Genomic DNA, 27,079 nt, shown 5'->3' with positions numbered 1-27,079 from the left:
ATATGACACACGACATACAGATAGACAGTACTGCTACATCTATACATTTCACATCTATCTATACACTTCACAACATACTTCAACCCAGTCCAACCCAGCATCTTTCACTGCCCAGTTCAGCCCAACCCAGTCCAGAATAGATCCCTCTTTCATGTTAATATGTTTTATGCTAATATTGTGAAGAGTAGAGACACTGTTATTAATGTTTTATGCTAATAAATATTTTAAAGAGTAGAGACACGGTGTGAGTATTACTATGATTGAAAATCAGTTTAGACGAAGACATACAAAGAAGTAATTATCACAATTAGCGATTTTTTTTGGCTGGTAAAAGATCTGTTTGGCTGGTAAAAAAAATCAGCTACTCGCCAGTTGGCTGGTAAGCCAAAAAGTTTGTTTCCTCCCCTGATGATGGTCTACAGTAAGTATGATGTCTACAGTAGGTATGATGGTCTACAGTAGGTATGATGGTCTAAATACAATAATCTAGGTACAGTGGTCTAAGTATGATGGTCTACAGTAGGTATGATGGTCTACAGTACGATGGTCTACAGTAGGTACGATGGTCTACAGTAGGTACAATGGGTCTAGGTGTCTAGAAAGGAGCTGCGATGGACTGACTGCATTCAGCCTCAACTTTCGAGGTGAACTCTATTACCATCTGCCTCAATGAATAACCTCAAGACAAGAAAACAACATTGGCCTCCAGACTGTGGGGCCAGCTCGTCTCATCGGCATCACAAGTTCACCTCTTCTACAATCTACTTCATCTTCCTTTTTTAATCAGTGTGGTGGTGGAGCACAGATGTTGATGGAGGTCTGAAGATCTGAATGTCAGACAGCATAATATGGTTAATGTTTGCCATTTACCTCTGCAAGATCACATTTATTAATAAAGGTGCTATTAGTTTTTTTTATGATAAAGAAAATATTATAATCAAGACATGTGAATCATGTCCACCTTGCCAAGACCTTTGAGAGGCAACACCTCGAGCCCCTGGTGTGCGACTCCCTCGACCCCTTGCAGTTTGCATACCAGGCAAACATCAGGGTGGAGGATGCCATCATATATATGCTCCACAGAGCTTACACACAACTGGAGAAGCTGCACAGCTCAGTTAGGATTAGGGATGTCCCGATCCGATCACGTGATTTTCAGAAGATCGGGAAAACAAATTTATTTTATTTTATTCAACAAACATGACCATGTTCACGTCTTAAACTCATACTGAGGCCTTAGTTTTGGTTTTAAATTACATATCATCATTCATTTATTTATTGTCGCACAGAGCCGAAGAATTTGCCAAAACAAACGGCTGCTTTCACTTTCTTTTTAGCGCCGTAACGTAACATAGTGCAGATCAGAGAGTGAGAGCCTCGTGTCTGAGTCAAGATGGATAAGCTAACAGATAAAATAGTAAAGGGAGAGCTTTTGAAAAGTGCCCAATGCGTCTGGGAAAGCTGCATTTTGGAAGCATTTTGGCCGCAGGGAGAACGCTCGAGGAGGGGAACAGCGCTGAAGCCATCAACAGTGGATGATGCAATTATCTTCATCCACAGCGCCCGCAAAATGAACAGCGGACCAGAGTGGTTAATTTGTTGTTTGTTCTTTGATTTAGCCGGTTGGCGAAAGTTTGTTTGTTCTTGGATTTAGCCTGTTGGCAAAGTTTTGTTAACGTTGTTCAACGCAAGAGGTTTTTGTTGCTGACGTGACGATCATCAACAGCGAAGTGGCGAGTCCTGATTTACTAAAATTAATTGGCTGCTTGTGTTTTCGGTATGCTTTTGTGTCATGATGACATTTTAGTCTGTGTCTGCAGTGTGGGGACATTTAATTGTTGCTGTTCAGCTGTTGTTAACCGCAGAGCTATGTCGTTATTCGCTTTGTGAGGATTATCGTCAGCGTTTCAGACCAAAATGGAGCAAATAATTACATAAGTCGAACACTGTGAATGTAACGTGCAAACAGGGGCTCAAGGTGAATGTAATGTGAGCCGCCGCGCTCGAGGCGGGGCTATTGAGCCAACAGAGGGGCTTGTCTCGCTTCGCCAGTTTCTGACAAAAATGCATACAATTGGTTACTAATGTGAAGGATCGGGAAAGATCGGTATCGGCAGATACTCAAAATCACATGATCGGGAGCAAAAAAATACGATCGGGACATCCCTAGTTAGGATCATGTTCTTTGACTTCTCCAGTGCCTTCAACACCATCCAGCCTCTGCGGCTAGCGGAGAAGCTCACGGTGATGCAGCTGGAGCACGACCTGGTGGCCTGTATCACCGACTACCTCAGCAACTGACCACTGTACGTCAGACTGCAGGGCAGTCAGTCAGATGTGCTGGTGAGCAACACTGACCCCAAGGAACTGTGCTGTCGTCCCCCTTCCTGTTCACCCTCTACACCTCTGACTTCTGCCACAACTCGAGTGGGTGCCACCTATACAGAAGTTCTCTGATGACTCCTCCAGTGTAAGTTATATCACAGACAACAATGAGGACGAGTACAGAGCCCTGGCGGAGAGCTTTGTACGGTGGAGCGACAGCAACATCAGCAAGACCAAGGAGTTGTTTGGATAAAAGCGCTATATAAATGCAGTACATTTACATGTATGAATCCTTCAATCGGGTGTAGTTCCCCTTTAACATAACATTTTATTTTTTTAACGTATACTGTACATTGTGAACAAACTCCATTCCTCTGAGAAAGGGACATGTTGTACACACACAGAGAGTGAATGGTATTGATCAGCACAGCCAAATGTCTCCAACAGTGGTTGTTCTTCAAGGCAAACGCAGCAGAGAGATGGATAGCAGGGCGGGAGACGGCAGGCTCTCGGAGCAGCGAGAGGTTCAGCCCATTGGCTAAATTGAGTGAAACGCATTAGGGCTCGTTCAGCTGATGGGAGTAGCTATTTATTCACTATGCCTCCTATATATCCTCCCTTTAAATTCTCCTTTACCCCCCGCCTCCCCCGAAACCATGTCCCCAGTGACTGTAATTACATAGAAGCTCAATAGAGTGATATAGCACACAACGTGGCTCTGCAGGTTTGAAAGCCAACAGCGTAGCATTTCATGGTTTCATTCCATTAACCTGAGGCTGCGCTGCAGCAGGTCTCGTCTCGATAACCAGGTGGTTTCCAACGAGTCATCCTGTTACATTAAATCTCGTTATAATATACTATGGGATTGGCTTTACCCATCTACCAATTATTTACTCATTTAAATGTGATGTGGTGCTCATTGTGTATAATGAACTGAATGTGTGTCTTTCTGAATGTTTGTAAGACTATATTGTATAAGGTGCCCCCGATTTGTAGTCCTGATTGGAAGGTTTCCGATCTCCTAAATGTGTATAAAAGTGTATATATTTGTGCATAATTGTATGATTGCTGTTCTCTGATGATAGATGGAGCCACTATACTGTATATACCCCCATCCCCTCACATAGTTTGGTATGCATCTGACAAAGACCTTTCAGGTGGAAACGCTGTGCGATTAAAATCACTATGGGAGCATAATATACAGTGTGGATAATATATTGTTCACGAATGCAGCTTCAACATTTTGTATCCTGCACCTGTGGAACGGTTTGGAATGTGCCTACATTTCCTCTGACTTCCAAGTCATTCCAGTTAGTTATTTCGTGCCATAGAAATGTGTGTTACACACCAATGCTATGTTATATCCGTTCTCAGCATGGCTCAAAAGGTATTGGCCGGATTGCCATGAAATCTTCTGTGCACCAAGAGGAATGACCGTCCCTCTAGCGCTACAAGTACATCAAAATAATAATGTACAGATGAATCGATTATCAAAAATAGTTATTAGTTGCAGCCCTACCCCAGGAAACCCCGTTGATTTAGGTGACCCCATGACCTTCCCTCCAGCACCCCCACACTGATGTATAGCCTGGGTCTGTTGGGTTAGCAGCGAGCTGCGTTTATGACATTGTGCGACCTTGGTGGGAAAGGCAGGACACATCATGAGAAACGTTCCATTTATTTTCTAATACTTCTTATGCGTCACATGAACATAATATACCCCTCAGATCAAATGAATAATCATAATAATAAATGTGATTTATATAGCTCTTTTCTAGTACTCTAAAGTCGCTAAAGTAGCAAATACTAATTGGTTCATTGAAATATTGGAATCTGAGCAAAAATCCCCTGTGTTTTTTTCTCTCTCGGATGGGTAAAATTGGAATATGGAAGAACTTTGTGGAAAAAAGAAATAATAAGGAGATAAAAAAAACGGTGGTCCTGAAGAAACCCTCCAGGGTCTTTAGGGTGAAAGCTCATTAATTAGTAATACACAGGGGAGCTAGTCAGGGGTGTCTGCTCTCGCCCTCTTAACTCTTATTTGCGCTGTCGCCTGCAGAAATGAGACCATGGATCTAGCAGGCTCAGGCTTAATTAAACTATCTGTTATATTTCCCCCACTAGGCATTCATCTCACCATAGGGGTCTCTGTGTGTGTGCGTGTGTGTGTGTGTGTCTATCTCTCATCTGGTCTACTGCAGCTAGGGACACTGGTGGAATAGTGTGTGTGTGTGTGTGCGCGCGCATGTGTGTGGTAGACTATGCTCTTCATATCCTCACATGTTCTTAAAATCATTGAATCATCATCATATATTTTAAATGATTGTGTGCTCATGATTTTGTATTTGTTTTTGTGTGTACTTTAGCGCCCGTTTGTTTTGAGTGTATCATTGTGTGTGTGTGTGTGGTGTGGTGTGGTGTGTGTGTGTGTGTGTGTGTGTGTGTGCGTGTGTGTGTGCCTGCAACACAGACTTGGCCCATATACTGGACATGAGAATGGGAGCTAAACCCATACATCTCACAATGGAATGATGAGCCACACCACCACAGAATCAAAAAGATTTTTTTTACGCGATTTAACCGACAGCGCACTGTGTTTCACACAGACAATAATTACTGTTGCGCTTCCACTGTGGAACAGCAAAGAGGCTGGAACGTGAAGAGATGTCAGGCGCTTTTATGGCTACATGTAATGGCTGGTTAAGAACGTAAATGTACTTTATTATGTTAAGATATCCACGGTGACTTATTCCGCAAAAAATATCGTTTTCATTTTTATATATATATATATATACGGTATATATATATATATATATACGGTATATATATATATGTGGACCTTTTAGTTCAGCAGAATAGTTTATTGCTGCTAGAGTGGTTTGTTTAATCGTTTTATACTTATACTACAAATTGTTCTAAATAAATAATAATAATAAATTATTTGAACTCGACACATTCTTTACAACTGAGGTAGGTAGATTACATTGTTAGAGACTAAAGTACAGGGGGGGGGGGGGGGGGGTACTGTTGGGTACCGGTATCGATTCACAGGTGAACGGTACCCAACCCTAGTATCCATACAACTTGTGCCTCACATTCACTCACACACTGATGGCGGAGACAAACAAACAAGGTGCCAACCTGCCAATCGGGAGCAGTTGGGGGTTAAGTGTCTTGCTCAAGGACACTACAAGGAGCTGGAATGGAACCGGGGGACCTTCTGATTACCAGACAACTGCTCTACCTCCTGAGCCACTGGTTTTCTTGGTGCCTCTTCATTAAAAAAGCAGCGAGAACGCTTTAGCAACGAGCACCTCGGTGAGAAGAAGAACCATTTCAAACCCAACTTCCTGGCAACAGATAAGCAGCATCACAATCACCGACCCGCCAAGCGGTGTCCCGCACTCACAATTGTCGCACACGACGACTTCAACATGATATGTAGCGTGGGCGTGATTACAATCGTAAAGTTGAGTATTTTATTAACCAGGACCCTCAAATGTGTTCCGACAGCGAGAGCTTGTAAAAGCAGAGTGAAGAATAGGAGTCTGGTACATCGCCTGGTACAACGTGGACACATAACAGAGTGTGTGTGCGTGTGCGTGTGTGTGTGTGTGTGTGTGTGGCTGAGGTTTGTTGGCCTCGGGCCCAACAAAATGATACCGTCAGGACGGACACCTTTATCACGCGCCCGTTAAAAAGTTAAGCCCCCGGCCTGTAAACCTTGGCGGCGCGGTGGTGAAGCGTCCTGAGAGTCCTGAGGGAGCAGCTCATCCAGAGGACGAAGCCGCAGCGCCGAGGAAGCAGACGGCTCGTAAACTAATGGTGCGCTCTCTTGTAAAAACCCTCCCCGTCTGTATTCTACCTGCTCGGCTGATGGATGCTGCTGACGGCTCAGAGGACACTAGCTGGAGCTGTGCAGGTGTGTGTGTATGCAGGTGTGTGTGTGTGTGTGTGTGTGTGTGTGTGTGTGTGTGTGTGTGTGTGCGTGCGCGTGTGTGTGTGGCCAACTGAGAGGAGCAGAGCGGGCTGCTGGAGGCCAAAAGAGACGCTTTAAGGACTACACCAGGGACCTAGTGTGCAAAAAAACATCAACAACACGCAGCTTGAAACTCTGGCACTCGACAGATCGGCCTGGCAAGTCACTTGTGCCACTGCAGTTTCCCAAATACACCAAACCAACCAAGACCGAAGATCTGAGAGGCGCACCCAACGTCACCAGCGGGCGGCTGGCATCCCCCAGGTATCTGGCTTCCCTTGCGCCATCTGCGGACGGGTGTGCGGCTCAAGGATCGGACTCGACGCCCGCGAGAAGTGGCACCAGCTGCAGCGTCGCTGAACCCCCCCCCCCCCCCCCCCCCTCCCATCCCTGGAGCAAGCGCCATCATCGAACACGATGGACAGCTAAGAGAGAGAGAGTGTGTGTGCAGGTGTATGTAAGTGTGTGTGTGTCAGAACATCTGATGTGAACATACGAATCTTGGGTTAATCAGATCTTCCCATCACCGCCATCGGAGTGTGTGTGTGTGTGTGACGTTACGCTGAGCAAGTTACGAATAAGCGATTTTTCAGCCCGCTTTTGTGCATAAGGACACATATACTCTCGATAATCTAGCGTTTATTTGAAAACTATTCATAAATCAGCCGAAAAATTACAACGTGTTTTGTGTATTCCACTAAAGGGCGATTATCGCGTATTTCTCTGGAATTACTAGAAATCTCCAAAACTGGGGTACTGCAGGGCTATAACTTTTTAAATTGTATTGCTATATTGACATTACTATGGCCCATTCAACATCGATTATCTATCGTTCAGGATGTGGGAACGTTATATTTTTTCATTCATACATTGTTGTGTTACTAGCGTCGAGAATATAAGTATGTTTTTAATCTTTTCTGCTGTAATTCCAAAAACAGTAGTTCTATGTCGTTATGGCTTGCTCAGCACCTGTCTGCATATATCTCGCTTCAGCGTATATACACTGAATAAAAAATTCCACCATGTACCTTTACATGCCAGCATTCATCTGGCCACACCCCCATCCGCTTACCTACATAAGCAGGGGTGGGGCCACACACTCATCTCCTTCTCAAATTTCATACACAGGAAGTGCCTGCTATATGCCCACTTGACGTGGAGAAAAATATTTAGTCTGAGGAAAGGAAGAACAAGGAGATACGTTGACATCATATCTTTATTTTCTCTCTCACTATTTTCGAGAAAATACGGCAATATTGTCTTCGTTACTGGAGTGTCTGGATCATTCCGACCTTCAACGTTTTTTTCGTATTAGGAGCTCACGCCGCTGACATGCTTCCCAACTACAATCCTCCTTGCTGCGGCTGGATGGGGTTACCCTCCAGCAACAAAGCTGGACTGTAGGACGCACCGACTATTGTGAGAAGCGGTTGTTTCCAGGTTGGGTACGTACTGTTTTGCTTGCAAGCTCTGGTTGTTGTTGATGCTGTGGGGGTTAGCTAACAATTTACGAAACGCCGACTCCAGGCTAGGGTCCTCTGCTCGGCTTAAACGGCGGTCGGGGGATCTTGGTCTGACGCCCATGATGGCTAATCTAATGGGCCGCGCTAGGTCCTGGAGATCCCAGGATTCTAGAGCGGATGCTTCTGTCCCGTGCAGGCCCCATCTTTCATATACAAATGGAAGTATACCCTAACGAGGAAATGTGGGCATAGGATCTTCTTTATCGGAAGTTCCATGCTCAAAGGGCCCCGTGTATGTCTGGATCACCGTTGACAACTGTGTTCTGACATTTCTTTTTCTTTTCCCTGTTAGGGGAGGGATTGGGACAGCGGCCTGTCTGAAGTGTGGCTTGTTATGTCATTGTATACAGTTCAGGTGATAGCCAGCTAGCGAATACATCAGAGCTCCCCGTCACACTGCTCTGTCGGGACGATGGCATTTAAGAAAGTATCTGCTGTTAAAATGACAAACAGCATTGACACTTTAATTCACGGTCGATTAAAAACACGTCCGTTTTATAATGCTCACTCTCAGCACGAGGATACTGCACGTGTTGTTGATAAATTACGTCATATGGTATCGGAGGGTAGACTTTCGGCATACTCGTCGATACCAGCATTTTAGGCTGTATGGGAGGCATTTCCGATACTGGTATCGGTATTGGAACAACTCTACTGTAAACTAAAAGACTTGGAAGATGAATGGCTATTGCTCATGTGAGCAGTGTCCATAGGAACCCTGTGTTAGGAGGAGTGTCCATAGGAACCCTGTGTTAGGAGGAGTGTCCATAGGAACCATGTGTTAGGAGGAGTGTCCATAGGAACCCTGTGTTAAGAGGAGTGTCCATAGGAACCATGTGTTAGGAGGAGTGTCCATAGGAACCATGTGTTAGGAGGAGTGTCCATAGGAACCCTGTGTTAGGAGGAGTGTCCATAGGAACCCTGTGTTAGGAGGAGTGTCCATAGGAACCCTGTGTTAGGAGGAGTGTCCATAGGAACCCTGTGTTAGGAGGAGTGTCCATAGGAACCCTGTGTTAGGAGGAGTGTCCATAGGAACCCTGTGTTAGGAGGAGTGTCCATAGGAACCCTGTGTTAGGAGGAGTGTCCATAGGAACCCTGTGTTAGGAGGAGTGTCCATAGGAACCCTGTGTTAGGAGGAGTGTCCATAGGAACCCTGTGTTAGGAGGAGTGTCCATAGGAACCCTGTGTTAGGAGGAGTGTCCATAGGAACCCTGTGTTAGAAGGCGGCTAGGTGGTGTAGTGGACAAGTCACTCGCCACCAGTGTGGAGACGCTAGGATTCGCGTGTTCGAATCCAGCTCTCCACATTGTTTTTCAGTTTGGCTGGTCGTCCGCAGTAATACACATTGGCCGTATTACGGGGAGGGAAAAACTGAAGGGTGGGGATCGAACGTTGTGAACAAGCGACTCCTACAAGTCGGTTGGTGCGCCTGCGCAGTAGAATCAGGAAGTGTCGGGGGCAGCGTGAGCCTCCCACGCGTTACTCCTCGACACTGAGAGATCGAGCTGCGCAGGTGAAAAGATGCGACTGCTGTTACCTCAAGTACCGGAGGGGACTTGTGCTATGTATGACTTAGTCCACATTGCAGCCGGCTTGTGGGAGGCAAGAAACAGCGTTCGTGACAGGGGAGGGTTGAATTGGATGATACGAAATTGGGATGGGAGAAAATATAGAAAATGGGAGAAAAAGTGGATCAAAAAAAAAAAAGGAACCCTGTGTTAGGAGGAGTGTCCATAGGAACCCTGTGTTAGGAGGAGTGTCCATAGGAACCATGTGTTAGGAGGAGTGTCCATAGGAACCATGTGTTCCAGCTGGCAGCACTTGGTCCAGGCTGCAGGTGAAAACGTGTTGGAACTGCGGAGCACTTTTGCTAAAAGTTTATATACTTTCAGCTTCCAGCGCTTGGTGCTCCGAGGGTTAAATACACGCTCAGCTCTAAGTGCTGTAGAGCAGCGTTTCTATGGTAACAAATGAGAAAAACACAGTTCTCTCTGTATACTTAGTTGACCATTCGAGTAAGAGGGGGCGGGTCACCTGAGACAACAAGGAAGGCGAGTGAGTGAGTGAGTGAGTGAGTGAGTGAGTGAGTGAGTGAGTGAGTGAGTGAGTGAGTGAGTGAGAGACAGAACAGAGACAGAACAGAGACAGAACAGAGAGACAGAACAGAGACAGAACAGAGAGACAGAACAGAGAGACAGAACAGAGAGACAGAACAGAGAGACAGAACAGAGAGACAGAACAGAGACAGAAGAGAGGTGGAGACAGAAGAGAGAGGTGGAGACAGAAGAGAGGTGGAGACAGAAGAGAGAGGTGGAGACAGAAGAGAGAGGTGGAGACAGAAGAGAGGTGGAGACAGAAGAGAGAGGTGGAGACAGAAGAGAGAGGTGGAGACAGAACAGAGAGGTGGAGACAGAACAGAGAGGTGGAGACAGAACAGAGAGACAGAACAGAGAGGTGGAGACAGAACAGAGAGGTGGAGACAGAACAGAGAGACAGAACAGAGAGACAGAACAGAGAGACAGAACAGAGAGACAGAACAGAGAGACAGAACAGAGAGACAGAACAGAGAGACAGAACAGAGAGACAGAACAGAGAGGTGGAGACAGAACAGAGAGACAGAACAGAGACAGAACAGAGAGACAGAACAGAGAGGTGGAGACAGAACAGAGAGACAGAACAGAGAGGTGGAGACAGAACAGAGAGACAGAACAGAGAGGTGGAGACAGAACAGACTCTTGAGGAGAGAGAAAGGAAACAAAGACGACCTTGTCAGAGGACAAGAGCATTGCCGTGGCAACGTCTGTACTCCCGTAATAATTGCTTGATGTCAAGATTCCAGCCTCTTAAAGTCTCTTGGACTATTAAGAGGGGAAAAGTGCAGGAGGTGTGTAGAAAGGCTGAGTGAGCGAAACCGCTTCTGAGAGCAACGGGCGACATCGCAGGCCAGGTCAAGACATTTCAATGAGATGGTGGAGAAATACCAAAAAGAAAACTAAAATATATGTTCTTCCTGTGTGACAGTTCAGTCAGTATCTGTGAACACACACCACTCTCTCCTAAAGCTGGGAATCAGAGAGAGAGAGAGAACCCTACAATAAGATGTAACTGGGATGTGATATCCGTCTGTTGAGTCGAGTCTCCCTCCTACACTAGGGGGCAGCGTCTGTCCCGACACTGGTAGACTGAGAAGTGTGTGTGTGTGTGTGAGTGAGTGAGTGAGTGAGTGAGTGAGTGAGTGAGTGAGTGAGTGAGTGAGTGAGTGAGTGAGTGAGTGAGTGAGTAGTACTATGTGTATATAATTTGAGGTGTGTATATGAGAGTGTGTATTTTTTATGCAAGATGTGCATGTGTGTTTGGGGTGTACTGCGTGTGTGTGTGTGTGTGTGTGTGTGTGTGTGTGTGTGTGTGTGTGTGTGTGTGTGTGTGTGTGTGTGTGTGTGTGTGTGTGTGTGTGTGTGTGTTATAGAGGGTGCATGGGGACAGTGACCTCCCCTTAAGGACGAGGGGCCCATTCGTCTCTCTCTGGCATAATTATTCTGTCCGTCTCTCTCTCTCTCTCTCTCACTTAATTATGTCTCGTGAATGAAGTTCATCGCTCATGCTGCCAGTATTTGGCAGAGAGTGAACTGAATGTAGATGATATCTTCTGCTGCCTGGCAAAGCTCTCTGCTGCCGATACACAGGGCTATGCTCAGCATGAGCCAGGCCACACTAAGCATCACTAAACGACTAGTCTTGTGTAGCCATTCCTCTTCTCCACACTACGTAGCCATACCTCTTCTCCACACTACGTAGCCATACCTCTTCTCCACACTACGTAGCCATACCTCTTCTCCACACTACGTAGCCATACCTCTTCTCCACACTACGTAGCCATACCTCTTCTCCACACTACGTAGCCATACCTCTTCTCCACACTACGTAGCCATACCTCTTCTCCACACTACGTAGCCATACCTCTTCTCCACACTACGTAGCCATACCTCTTCTCCACACTACGTAGCCATACCTCTTCTCCACACTACGTAGCCATACCTCTTCTCCACACTACGTAGCCATACCTCTTCTCCACACTACGTAGCCATACCTCTTCTCCACAATACGTAGCCATTCCTCTTCTCCACACTACGTAGCCATGCCTCTTCTCCATAATACTTAGCCATACCTCTTCTCCATAATACGTAGCCATACCTCTTCTCCATAATACTTGGCCATTAGTGGTGGGGGGAAATATCGATACAGTATAGTATTGCGATACTTTGCGTGGCGATACTGTATCGATACAAGGACGCCAAGTATTGACTATTTGATTATTTTCATCAGTCTACAGCATTGTGGTGAATTTATTGTATATTTGCACATTCTCTGTGTACTTCACTTACAGTACTCTAATCACTGAGAAGTAGAATAGCTAAATGTGTTTTAGGTTAAACACAGCAGTGTGTAACTGGTTCAAACAGAATTAAGTCATATGAAACGTCTGTTTCATATGGTAACAAAATGTAGTTTTTATAAATTAGTGTATAGTTTTGACAAGAGTGTTTAATAATTTAATAAGGATCTGAGGTGTTCTGATAAATGTGTGTGGTTGTGCTAATTGTGTGTAGTGTTTTGAAACACCGGGCCCCGTTTTCAAAATCGTGCTTAACCCTTTAATCGCCAAGGACGCCGTAACACGCCATTCCCCGCCATGCTTAATCTGCCAATGACGCCGTAACACGTCATTGAGATCAATATTTCAAAAATCTGTGATGGCAATCATATTTCTCCCGCGGAGACTTGAGATCTACTGTTGATCCCCTCTCAACTCTCCAACGGGTCAAGAGCGCCATCTGGTGGCCGATCGGCGGATCGCCCAAACAGCAAACCGGAAACGGAAACTGGTGCTCATCCAAATTCGGTCCGACCACTCGCTATAGCTCCCGGGACTCGAGCTCGACACAATGGATAGCGATCCATTATCAATAACTCGATAAACAACATGATTTGGACGTATATACTATTATACAACCTGGAGATGGATCGCATATTTCAACATCCCATAATAGGAATCTTTTTGCTCCACGCTCATCACCCAACGGCCCGAGGAGACAGGGGTAAGTTTCAGCGTTTATTTTTACCGTGTTCGATACAAACTGCTCTAATGATCATATCACCCACACTACATGAATCATCTAATGGTGGCCACGGAATTATAAACGACCCCCCCCCCCCCCATCCGGTCAACATCAGATGATAAGTAGTAACTTCTAGAAGCACGTCCATTTGAAATGTTTTATCTGGCGCCGATCGCTTATCAAACTGTATTTGATCATCAATATAATGCATTTAGGGCTATAAATCACGTTCTGCAGAATACGATAAAAACATATTTATACTTTAGACCGTATTTTAGTATGAATATGTGAATGAAAAAGTAGAACGTTGCTACATCCTAAATGATAGATAATTGACGTTGAATGGGCCATAGTAATGTCAATTTAGCAATACAATTTAAAAAGTTATAGCCCTGCAAAGGGGAACTTCTCCATAGACAAATAGAGCTGGCAGAGGATGGTATAAGGATGTACATAAGCGTGGCAGAGAAAGGATTAAGCAATCGGGGAAAAAAACTGTATTGTGTGTTTCATTATATACATGTGTCTCAGTCTTCATTAGATTTTGGGGTATTTTCCTGCCTTTGGTCCGCTTTGCATTCACATCTCAAATGAACCGCAGCAGGGTTCACTTGCAAGAGTGAATGAGCTTTCACACCACCCCAAACCAACCAGACTATCCGAGGAAATGAACCAGGGTTCGATTAAAGCTTATTATAGTTTATCACAGTATCATGAGCATGTCTGTCAGTGGACACTGGACATGGGTATGATGTCTCCAGGTGCTGCTGCGTTAAAGGGCACATCTTCAATACCTATCTGTACTATTTAAAAGCACAGTGCAGGACACACTCAAAGGTTAACGCACCTCAGAGATGGCAGTGGACATGTATGACAGGACAAAGGCCATATGTAATGGCCTTTGGATTGAGGAACATACTACCAGCCAAAGGAGGAAGCAGAAAAGGATGGACAAGTATGTAGTCGAGTCATCTTGTGGCACAAGCTCAGACCTCAGCTCAGGAGATCAGCTGAGACAGAGACTGTTCTATCCAGTCCTCGGCAGAATTCTGCAAGAGCTTGAGAGCAGGTTCTCATGAGTTGGCGAACAACTTATGAGAGGCATACAGGCATGTTATCCAGCCTCAGACCAGTTTCTCTCAGTGGAATTGCTGCAACCCCTCGCCACACATTACAATATCCAACTACTGCCAAAGGAGATCACAGTTGCAAAGTGTTTCCTGACCAGGACAGGCAGAGATGCAGTCCCTACTATCCAAAGTGTCTTTTCCCTCCTGGATGATAATAATAATAATGCATTTTATTTATAAGGCGCCTTTCAGGACACAAAAAAGAAAAGTCTACAAATCGGTGAATGAAAGAATTATAGGATCAAATGAAAACTACTACTTACTAAAAATGGATGTTTAAAAGTACCGTACTAAAAACCAACAAAAAATACTATATGTAAACAAATCTTTTATTTTTTTATTTTATTCTTTTAAAGCTCCGGGGCTAGGAGAAAAACATCCGGGGACCGGGGCTAAAGCCCCGGAAGCCCAGGGCTAACAATGCCACTGGTGAGGCCTCTGGTGATTCCCACCCCTAATATCAATCTCTCTCCACACTATGTTACACTACATAGCCAGACCTCTCTCCACACTACGTTAGCACTGTGCCAGCGCTGGAGAGAGGTCTGGCTGAACATATTAGCGTTCCGCTATAGGGGTCAACAGTGTCAGACTGTGGTTGTACTGGACAGCTGTGAATGGAACTGTGTGAGTGTGAAGCAGGGCATTGCTGAAAAAGAGCATCCGTGCTCAGAGAACCAACCCTGGTAAATAAAGGTTAAAAACATTACCTACCCTGGTAAATAAAAGGTTAAAAACGTCTGTGTGTAGTTTGTAAGTTATCCCTGTATTCACATGGGTTTCCTCCCACACCATAATAATAATAATAATAATAATAATAATAATAATAATAATAATAATAATAATAATAATAATAATAATAATAATAATAATAATAATAATAATAATAATAATAATAATAATAATAATAATAACATGCATGCTAGGTAGGTACTAGGCATGTGATAATGTGTCGACTAAACAACAGACTTGCCATGTTCTCCGTGTAGACAGCAATAGTAGTAATCCGATTTAATAATTGTATTTGTAATGGCCTATTCAAAACGGGGGAAAAAATAAAAACTGTACTCTGTTCCAAATGGGAGAGTAGTTTTAAAATTTTGCAAACCATTGGAATAATGAGGTGGCAGTTTAGACTCATTTTACGGAGCACAATGGATAGGGGGGGGATAATGGAGGTTGCTGTTCCGCTTGTTATATAGCTAGGTGCGCCACTAGAATAAGGAATGGAAAAGCTTGTACCTTGTGCATTGAAGTGTGTGCTATATATATGAACAGTATGCACCGTCAATGAACAGATCGAAATTTGATGGAAGGTATTACCGTCTGTTGGTTTATCTTTTAATTAAAATCAAAAGCTAACTCAATCGTGCCTGTACAGAAACAACAGCTTTGTGGATGGTAACGTACTGTATCCATCAGTTCACCCTCTCCCAACCTTTCCGTCCATCAAAATGGACACACATCTGACGGAGACAGACACAACATTAACCCTTTCACTGCCGCACTACCAAACGGTTAACCCTTTCACTGCGACAATACACAGAAGGTTAACCCTTTCACTGCCACACGACAGCGACCGTCGGTTGTGTGATAGTAAATTAAGGGTTAACCTTCTGTCGTGTGGCAGTGAAAGGGTTAACCCTGTCCAACAACCGGATACTCATTGAATATGAATTAAAAACAGACATAGACGGTCAGACACGACGAATCAATGTAGCCGCATGCTGTTATACAGAACACAACAGAGAGGGACCATCCATCTCTGCTCTGCACAATGTTGGTGCTGAAAGGACAGCGCAGACACGGCCTGCTGGAATGACAGCAAATCCATATCGGATATGGGAAAATAAATAGGCCTATCTGGGAAGATAATGACATTAACCTCTTAAGCCGGATCGGCCCGGTACGAGATTTATTTCACAGATCAATACAGTCCGTATTAAGTGATGTTGTGTATCTTTTTCAAATGTAGAGTAAAGACCCTAACCCTATCAAAACAGCAGTCAAAGTGTATATTTTCAGCACTACGTTTGTTTACCAATGCTTTTAAGTGTTATTAGCTAAATATGATCTTTTAAAAATCTCTGCGCATTGCATCGGAAACCGGATGATTTAGACGCAAGGACATGACGCCGCCATGAAATCGTTGTAGTCCTAAGAAAGACTAGGACCAGGGCTTTCGATGGGACGTAGAAATTTCATAAAACTACATTATCCAGCTGACACCAGCCGCAGTCAAAGCTGCAGCCGCAAAATGCAACGTATATTGTTTCTTTACCTTTCTGTGAATGTCTAGAAAAGAAACGTGTCGCAATCCAGTAATAAATGGCGGAGCGATGGACATTACACAAAAGTAACTACTTACAGTAGATTTCATTCACAGTCTCTTCTAACCCTGTAACAAACAGGCGCCTGGTGAGACTAGATCCAGATTTAACTCCGCCATTGGAAAGAGGAGATTTGGGACGATCCATAGATGTATGACTTACATCTATGACTTACATGGAGATATACTAAAAAGCTATTTATAATTTTTGGCCAGTAAAGAATCTCTGGCCAAAAAGTAAATTTTGTTCCCCGTTTTTCAGCATTTAGCTACAGGCATAGATACACTGCATGTAATGATAAACAATGTCATAGTAACTGGTGGGTGTTATATAATTTAAAGATAATAAAGTAGCAATAAAGAGTCGATCAATAGATAAAAAAAACATCCACACTACACAGCATTTACAGCAGGCATAAATAAAATGCATGGCTCATCTCCTGCTCTGGGTATTCAGTAGATGGTGTCAGAGAGGCAACTACCCATGTGACCTAAGAATAGCAGTACCGCACTCGAAAAACATGTCAATACATTTTGAAATGTTCAATTGCAAATTTAAATCAATTGTTGTTGTTTTTCTGGTTAAATTAATCATTTATATTAATCGATGAAATAATCAACAGAAGAATCAATAAATAACTTGGAACTTATCATTGCGTTTGCTATAGCTCTCTGTATAAATGGATATTATTATGTGTGCCACGCTAGACATGCCTTGAGAGAGAGAGAGAGAGAGAGAGAGAGAGAGTGTGTGAATGAGTGAATGAGTGAATGAGTGAGTGAGTGAGTGAGTGAGTGAGTGAGTGAGTGAGTGAGTGAGTGAGTGAGTGAGTGAGTGAGTGAGTGAGTGAGTGAGTGAGTGAGTGAGTGAGTGAGATATACCCAGGTCTGTGTTGGGTCCGGCCAGGAGCTGTTTGAACTTGTCCAGGCGTGAGGCCTCTCTCTCCGTCATGACCGGCGTCCCGGACGTGTTCTGGTCGGCTATGCGCGCTACCATGGGGATGACAGGTGGCCGGTGGGGAAGGGAGCGCTGTCTGTGGAGGGCTGCATGCTCCCCTGCACTGTCTGGTCACAGAGACACAGAGACAAGAAAGGGTTAACAGTCTGTGGAGCGCTGCATGCTCCCCTGCACTGTCTGGTCACAGAGACACAGAGACAAGAAAGGGTTAACAGTCTGTGGAGGGCTGCATGCTCCCCTGCACTGTCTGGTCACAGAGACACAGAGACAAGAAAGGGTTAACAGTCTGTGGAGGGCTGCATGCTCCCCTGCACTGTCTGGTCACAGAGACACAGAGACAAGAAAGGGTTAACAGTCTGTGGAGGGCTGCATGCTCCCCTGCACTGTCTGGTCACAGAGACACAGAGACAAGAAAGGGTTAACAGTCTGTGGAGGGCTGCATGCTCCCCTGCACTGTCTGGTTAAGGAGACAAGAAAAGGTTACACATATACACACACACACACACACACACACACACACACACACACACACAATACCCTGTAATATGATTACAAGCCACTAAAGGGAGTAAAGGCAATCCGTATTCTCTTGTAGGGGCTTGTAATCATCATATACGGACACATTTCAATGTCCTTTTCTGTCCATAGAACATTTTCACTGTTTGTTTTTGGAATGCACAGTGCGCACGCAGTTTTGGCTCTGCACGTTTTCAGGGCCAGTCGGGGTGAAACCATGTGACGTCCGATGACCCGTCTGCGTGTCGCCACGCCTTTAGGGTTGTGGATGACTTTGTGACTTTTATTTACCAGGGTATGTTGTGTTTTTAACTTTATTTACCAGGGTATGTTGTGTTTTTAACCTTTATTTACCAGGGTACGTTGTGTTTTTAACCTTTATTTACCAGGGTATGTTGTGTTTTTAACCTTTATTTACCAGGGTAGGTTGTGTTTTTAACCTTTATTTACCAGGGTAGGTTGTGTTTTTAACCTTTATTTACCAGGGTATGTTGTGTTTTTAACCTTTATTTACCAGGGTAGGTTGTGTTTTTAACCTTTATTTACCAGGGTATGTTGTGTTTTTAACCTTTATTTACCAGGGTAGGTTGTGTTTTTAACCTTTATTTACCAGGGTATGTTGTGTTTTTAACCTTTATTTACCAGGGTACGTTGTGTTTTTAACCTTTATTTACCAGGGTAGGTAGGTTGTGTTTTTAACTTTATTTACCAGGGTAGGTTACGTTTTTAACCTTTATTTACCAGGGTAGGTTACGTTTTTTTACTTTTATTTACCAGGGTACGTTCTGTTTTTAACCTTTATTCACCAGGGTAGGTTGTGTTTTTAACCTTTATTTACCAGGGTAGGTTACGTTTTTTAACCTTTATTTACCAGGGTAGGTTGTGTTTTTAACCTTTATTTACCAGGGTAGGTTGTGTTTTTAACCTTTATTTACCAGGGTACGTTGTGTTTTTAACCTTTATTTACCAGGGTAGGTTATGTATTTAATCTATATTTAAAGTTAGTTAAAAACATAATTTTGTATCGTTTTGTTAAATCTAAAAAGGAAGAAATATAAAATCTGAGAAATCCAAAAACAGGAAAATTGTAATCCGAGAAATCCAAAAACTGGAAAATGTATATCCGAAAACAGATCAAGATCAAACGGATTCCATAGGGCCCTAGCCTAATGTAGCCTACTTGGTCTTTCTGTTAAACTTAGTTAGGAAATACAGGCCTAATGTACGATTATCAAAGATGATTGGTATAAATGAGTATGGCTTATAAAAGGGTACATTTTGTAAATAATAGTTTAACCATGCTAACTAGTATAGCTAACTAGCTAGCTAGCTATAATGACAATAGTATAAAACCACAAGTCATATAGTAAGTGGTCTACAAATCTTATCCTGGAGATCAGAAAACGTTATTACATTTCCCAATGTTAGAGAATAGAAGAATAAAATCTTTATTGTCATTGTTGGTACAACGAAATAGAGTTTAGAGCTTCACCACTGGCATACAAACATACCGAATATAGCATATACATAATAATAATATCAATGTCCCAAGTGCAGTAGTGCTAGGGCCTAACAAAATTAATAGTTGGTTTCAGGTTGGCCATGGGTAGGTAGGGAATTTATTTAATTTTATTTTTTTATTTTATTCTTTCCCACGGCGACTATGGATAGGGAATTTCTTTATTTAATTAAAATGTTCACAACAACATGGATGCATGTACTCTGCCAGCATGTTTAATATCCATAATACTAAATGTTTGACTAAGATTTCTATGAAACTTTATTCTATAAAAATTTTTTTTTTTTTTTTTTTTTTTTTACTCATAAAATATATTGGGTCGCACCTAAATCGGCAGGGTCGGTCGGCAACCTGAAACCAACTATTAATTTTGTTAGGCCTAGTGCAATAAATAGTACAGTGACAGTCCAGTTGAGTTAATGGATGGAGGGGGGCGTTGTTACCAGCTCCAACACTCACTGACCAGCTCACTGACCAGCTCCAACACTCACTGACCAGCTCCAACACTCACTGACCAGCTCACTGACCAGCTCCAACACTCACTGACCAGCTCTAACACTCACTGACCAGCTCACTGACCAGCTCCAACACTCACTGACCAGCTCCAACACTCACTGACCAGCTCACTGACCAGCTCCAACACTCACTGACCTGCTCTAACACTCACTGACCAGCTCACTGACCAGCTCCAACACTCACTGACCTGCTCTAACACAAACTTTGCTTTCACAGTGCTGTCCAACACAGAGAGAGAGAGACAGACACACTCACTCAAGCTCAGACGGCACTCTGAAGACAGAGGGATAGCGAACACCCAATACACACAATTACAGAGACAGAATGCCAGACAGCTGGGAACACAGCCAGAGGCAGGATGCAGGTTGGTGTCTGTGTGTGTGTGTGTGTGTGTGTGTGTGTGTGTGTGTATTGGGCTGTTGCCTTTTCCAAAAATCAACTTCATTCAAATTAGGTCTGCACAATTAATCGATTTTTAATCGAAATCGCGATTTGGAATGATGCAATTATCAAATCGCAAAAAAATAAAAAATCTTTTTTTTTTACCAGGAAGTCCCATTGAGATACAAGATCGGTTTGGGAGAGGGAGGTAAGGGGTTTTAGATTGTGTGTTGTGAAGTTTAGACTTCAGAGAGGGAGAGTAAAGTACAGAAAAAAAGGTACCGTTGGGTACCGGTATCGATTCCCAGGTAAGAAGAAACATTTTCAGGCTCGGTGTCCCGAACAGACCCACCGCGTAGGCCAGATGCAAGCCGCATTTTACAATAAACCTCTGTGGGGCTGCTTATTTTTATTTTTTTATTATAATCGCAAATGTAATCGCAATCGCAATATCTGTCCGATATGCAGCCCTAGTTCAAATAAAAGTAAAGTAAAGTAAAGCCTCATCTAAACATGTCAGTAATCAGAAGGATCTCTCTCCTCCAGCTTCACATACTAATCTAAACATGTCAGTAATCAGAAGGATCTCTGTCCTCCAGCTTCACATACTAATCTAAACATGTCAGTAATCAGAAGGATCTCTCTCCTCCAGCTTCACATACTAATCTAAACATGTCAGTAATCAGAAGGATCTCTCTCCTCCAGCTTCACATACTAATCTAAACATGTCAGTAATCAGAAGGATCTCTCTCCTCCAGCTTCACATACTAATTTAAACATGTCAGTAAATCAGAAGGATCTCTCTCCTCCAGCTTCACATACTAATTTAAACATGTCAGTAATTAGGGATGTCCCGATCCGATCACGTGATCGGGATCGGCGTCGATCACGTGCTTTTCAGAGGATTGGGGATCGGGAAAAAATAATAATAAAAATCGGCAGTCAAAAAAAGAAAAATTGTATTCAACAAACATGACCATGTCCACGTCTTAAACTCATACGGAGGCCTTAGTTTTGGTTTTAAATTACATATAATATATCATCATTAATGTATTTATTGTCACACAGAGCAGAATAATTGTCCACAACAAACACATTCCCCTTTAATTTACACCGCTGCAACAAACACATCCCTTTAATTTAGACTGGCTACACGCTCCACATCACAACAACAGACTCAAGGAAGCATACCACGAGCTAACGCTAACACTAACGCTACTCTCTGCTATGTTGTGGAGACTCAGGGAAGCATGCCACGAGCTAACGCTACTCTCTGCTATGTTGTGGAGACTCAGGGAAGCATGCCACGAGCTAACGCTACTCTCTGCTATGTTGTGGAGACTCAGTGAAGCATGCCGCGAGCTAACACTAACGCTACTCTCTGCTATGTTGTGGAGACTCAGTGAAGCATGCCGCGAGCTAACACTAACGCTACTCTCTGCTATGTTGTGGAGACTCAGGGAAGCATGCCACGAGCTAACGCTACTCTCTGCTATGTTGTGGAGACTCAGTGAAGCATGCCGCGAGCTAACGCTAACGCTACTCTCTGCTATGTTGTGGAGACTCAGTGAAGCATGCCGCGAGCTAACGCTAACGCTAACACTAACGCTAACGCTACTCTCTGCTATGTTGTGGAGACTCAGTGAAGCATGCCACGAGCTAACGCTACTCTCTGCTATGTTGTGGAGACTCAGTGAAGCATGCCGCGAGCTAACACTAACACTAACGCTACTCTCTGCTATGTTGTGGAGACTCAGTGAAGCATGCCGCGAGCTAACACTAACACTAACGCTACTCTCTGCTATGTTGTGGAGACTCAGTGAAGCATGCCGCGAGCTAACACTAACGCTAACGCTACTCTCTGCTATGTTGTGGAGACTCAGTGAAGCATGCCGCGAGCTAACACTAACACTAACGCTACTCTCTGCTATGTTGTGGAGACTCAGTGAAGCATGCCGCGAGCTAACACTAACACTAACGCTACTCTCTGCTATGTTGTGGACACTCAGTGAAGCATGCCGCGAGCTAACACTAACGCTAACGCTACTCTCTGCTATGTTGTGGAGACTCAGTGAAGCATGCCGCGAGCTAACACGGTTAATATCCACTGACTTGAGCAGCTAGACTTAATGTCAGAGGTTTGGAACTAAGCATTTTAAAATAGAAAGTCAAGCCAGTTGCAATGTTTGCAAGGAGGACAGGCTGGAGGCGAAGTTTTCAGACTAACTTTTCACCTGGAGGATAACGTGACTGAGGATTATCGTCGGCGTTTCAGACCAGAATGGACCATTACGTAAGTCGAACACTGAATGTATACTAATGTGCAAACATATATTGAAACTTTTAATATTTCTCATATGAAGCAGAAGCACATTTCTCAGGGTGAATGTAATAACAAAAGCCTCCGCGCTCGCGGCCCGGACTATAGGCAACAGAGGGGCTTGTCTCGCTCCGCCAGTTTCTGACAAAAATGCGTCAAAATTGATTACTAATGTGAAAGATCGGATCGGAAACGATCGGATCGATAGATATTTAAAATCACATGATCGGGATCGGATCGGAAGCAAAAAAAGGCGATCGGGACATCCCTATCAGTAATCAGAAGGATCTCTCTCTCCTCCAGCTTCACATACTAATTTAAACATGTCAGTAATCAGAAGGATCTCTCTCTCTGTCCTCCAGCTTCACATACTAATCTAAACATGTCAGTAATCAGAAGGATCTCTCTCCTCCAGCTTCACATACTAATTTAAACACGTCAGTAATCAGAAGGATCTCTCTCCTCCAGCTTCACATACTAATTTAAACATGTCAGTAATCAGAAGGATCTCTCTCCTCCAGCTTCACATACTAATCTAAACATGTCAGTAATCAGAAGGATCTCTCTCCTCCAGCTTCACATACTAATCTAAACATGTCAGTAATCAGAAGGATCTCTCTCCTCCAGCTTCACATACTAATCTAAACATGTCAGTAATCAGAAGGATCTCTCTCCTCCAGCTTCACATACTAATCTAAACATGTCAGTAATCAGAAGGATCTCTCTCCTCCAGCTTCACATACTAATTTAAACATGTCAGTAAATCAGAAGATTCTCTCTCTCTCCTCCAGCTTCTCCTACTTGTAGACTCATTGCTGTTCAGGTAGAATAGAAGGGCTGGTACCTACAAAAGCCTCAAGATGTCTGCTTTGCTTTCCAATGAAGCCTTTATCTTCACTATTATAGCTGGAACAAAGACAGAGGTACTGCATCGTTGGAAAGCAGAGGATTGTAATTGTTTGCTGAAACTGCACTCAAACGGTCAACATGCTCAGTGGAGGGCAGGAGACACGCGTGCAACACAAAGAGATAGGGCTGCTCGATTATGGCAAAAATCATAATCACAATTATTTTTATTGAAATCACGATTATTAACACTTTGGATGCCACGCCCGAGATTTCTCGGGTTTACCCCCCGACCGTTGAATGCCCATCACGAGATTTCTCTGGTTTTTTCATTATTCGTGATCTGAAATCATATTGCATCAAGCGAGCCTACCGTTGGAGATCCAGGCACCGCCGGCGCTCAGATGTGAAAAAAGCGCCCCCTATCGTCTCCCAGATGGTAAATCACCCTTTTGGATTGGACTCAATGAAAGTGAATGGGAGAACGGATTTCTGACTCCACATTTTACTTCTCACTGGTCCAGAGTTCCAGAGTTCATTCTGGAACCTTGGTGCCACGGCGAATATGTGTTATACTGTACACACGGTGAATCAATACAATTATCGATTTTTTCGAATGGTGATCAGGAATTGGAATACACCATTTGGATCAGCGTTTCCGTTAGCCGGTAATTACCGGTATTTGACCGGCAAAATCTGTTGAAGTCCGACATATGTAATCTCTCCGGTCTTAATGTCCGGTGAAAATAATTCCCTGAGTCTAAGCACAATTTGATTATTTGAATTGTATTAAAATAGGCTCAAATTAAATAGCCTATGCGATGAACGAAACGATCATTACATTTGTTTCCTCGTTGCTTCTAATAATGACAACGATAAAGATAAAACCATTAAGACAATTATATAGGTCTAAGTTCACTTGGGATCTTAAGTCAGGGAGTGTTAGGATGAGAGAACAGTCTCTTCTTACTTCTGACCTATATATTACACAAAGTGTCAACATTTTAGTTAGCTAGACTAAATATGTATCCAGATGGCGTCCCTCGCAGAGTGAACGAATCTAGGACGCCAGAGGTTGTGTTGAACTTTAGGCGCCAGAAAAGAGATTGCTCGTGGGAGATAGCCAAAGGCTGGCTCTCATGGGAGGGGGTGATATCAGGCCAGGAAAAGAGAGGACAGTTGCTCTTCGGTAAGATAGCTCACTGAGAGGATCCACAGAGAGGACCTAAAAGGTCAGAACACACCAATCCGACATCAAAGAACTACCACAGACAAAAGGTGACTCCTATAGTCTCCAAACGCCTGTACTCATCACCGATAAATTTCACACTGCTCACACCGCTCTGACTACCTCCAACAGTGACGAGAGCGTCTGTATCTGTGCAAGATTAAATAATTCCACACCAGCAGGTGGCGGTAATCTGTATCATCAAGGGGAAACGGAGGACCACATGATGTAAACAAGCCATTTTAAGGCCTAAGATTCTGATTATTAAATATAAGACTTTTTAAGACCCCGCGGGAACCCTCTCTCCGGTAGAACCCGGTCAGACTCAAACAGGAAGTGAACTGACCTCTCGGAGACCCGATGGGGGCCTCGCTGTGTGACTTCACCATGCGCCCGTCGCTAGGGGGACTGGGCTCGGAAGCAAACGACACATCCGGGGTGGCCGTCTCCTCTCCTTCATCCCCCCTCTCCTCCTCCGCCTCCTCCTCCTCCTCATCATCCTCCTCCTCCTCCTCTAGGGCCTGCTCCTCCTCCGCCTCTCCGGGGTCGTGCTCCGTGGCGTCGTCTTGTCTCCGTCTCTCCTGCTGTTTGCTGTGGTTCTCGATCACCTGTGCAAAAGAGACGTGTTTTGGTGACTAAAAAGGCCTAATGCAAAATTACAGTATGGTGTCATCGGTTGAAGAGCTATGACTCCACACTACGGGGCTTTCTTTACATCAGGCCTGTGAATATTAACTATTTCATCTTGCCGATTCATTTGAAAAGCTTAACTAAGCTAATAGTTTTAACGCAGTTTAATAACATTACCACTAGGGATGGGTACCGAATTCGTCGGTACTACCGAGTATCGATTCAAGTGAGATACCAAAATTATTATTATTTTTCATGTCAACGTTCACACGCACAATATATGCTTACCTAAGATTTGACTTGATTAAACAACAAAGCAGTCGGAGCAATGGCAAGCCGAAAACTGTCGAAATTGTAGTTATTTGAAGTTTGGATTTTTTTTTCACGACTGAGGTAGTAGGTAAATTAAATTTCTTGAGACTAAAGTACCGAAAAAAGGTACCGTTGGGTACCGGTATCGATTCACAGGTACCGGTACCGTATCGGTTCAAATGTGAAAGGTACCCATCCCTAATTACCACTTTTGACCCCAACCGTGTTTACTCTCCTGATCCCTCCCACATACAAACCAGGAGAATGAATGACCAGACGTCCCCCGAATCATGGTGTCTGAAATTAACCTGGCTCACCTGCCGAGAGCTCCTGTAGGCCTACTATTGGGCTACTTGTAAGACTAAATGGTCAATCGTGAAAGACTTTCTCCACAATGGTGGAATGAACTTCCCACCAGTCAAAACAGCTAAAACCTGCACAATTGTAGACTACACACTTTTTCAATCATCGAAAAAAAATGTATTAACGTACCGTCTTTTACTATTATGTACTTTGCTACTACTATCTATGGTCTCACAGTGTAACGCTCACGTTTGATGAACAATCATACTTATCCATAGCTGCCAGAGGTGTGCCCCTCCTGCTGACTTGTTGTACACAATTTGTAAGTCACTTTGGATAAAAAGCTAAATCACTAAATGTAAATGGACTGCATTTATATAGTGCTTTCATCCAAAGCGGTTTACAATTTATGCTTCACATTCACCCATTCACTCACACATGCACCGACAGCGGGGGGAACCCTGCAAGGTGCCAACCTGCTCATCAGGAGCAGTTAACAGACGACCGCTCTACCTCCTGAGCCACCGTCGCCACAGACTACTAATTTAGACCCTGGCTGTATAATTATAATTATTTATTTCATAGTTTATATACAGTATGGCTTTTAAATAAACAGGTAAAAGTCCACTCTAGATGCAAAAGAAGAACTTTGTGTGTATTTTCTTAAATGGATCTTGTCAATTTCCTCTTGTCGACTGGACTGATTATTTTAACCACTGGTCTTTTACCCAAACATTGGTAGAATTAGATCATTATTTACCAGCCAATATTTCCTATGCATTCTTTAGCCCATATTGTTCCGCACATTTATATTGTGACCAGGGAATGTGCGAGGGACCATGCGATGTGAAGCACTGGTTCCAGTGATGGGTGCGCGGCACTCGTTAACACATTGTCTGCCACGCAGTTTGCCCCTCTCATGCCCCTCTCTGCCACCACTCTAAGCCTATGGAGATGTTCACCTTCTTTGCAGGGCTATAACTTTTTAAATTGTATAGCTAAATTGACATTACTATGGCCCATTCAACAGCGATTATCTATCGTTCAGGATGTAGGAACGTTGTACTTTTTCATTCAAACATTCATACGAAAATACCGTCTAGAATATAAATATGTTTTTATCGTTTTCTGCAGTAATTCCTAGAAC

General features: G+C 43.7%; 1 protein-coding gene across 3 annotated transcripts in view; it reads right to left on the bottom strand.

Annotated features, from left to right (window-relative positions):
* tbc1d22a (TBC1 domain family, member 22a) overlaps nucleotides 1–27,079 on the bottom strand; it is a 171,060-nt gene that overhangs the window by 123,474 nt on the left and 20,507 nt on the right. For all 3 annotated transcript variants that reach the window (XR_014620559.1, XM_084330442.1, XM_084330443.1), the window contains exons 4-5: nucleotides 25,034–25,295; nucleotides 17,286–17,468 (exon numbers count right to left, since the gene is read on the bottom strand). Coding sequence is in view for 2 of the 3 variants with exons in the window: in XM_084330442.1 (XP_084186568.1) it covers nucleotides 17,286–17,468; nucleotides 25,034–25,295 (445 nt within the window). In the remaining variant the exon portion in view is untranslated. The remainder of the gene's footprint in view (nucleotides 1–17,285; nucleotides 17,469–25,033; nucleotides 25,296–27,079) is intronic.

The sequence above is a fragment of the Notolepis coatsorum genome (assembly GCF_963971535.1).
Source record: "Notolepis coatsorum genome assembly, chromosome: 15".
NCBI lineage: Eukaryota > Metazoa > Chordata > Actinopteri > Aulopiformes > Paralepididae > Notolepis > Notolepis coatsorum.
The sequence above is the reverse complement of the archived record's forward strand: the minus strand, read 5'-3'. Positions and strand labels throughout refer to the sequence as shown.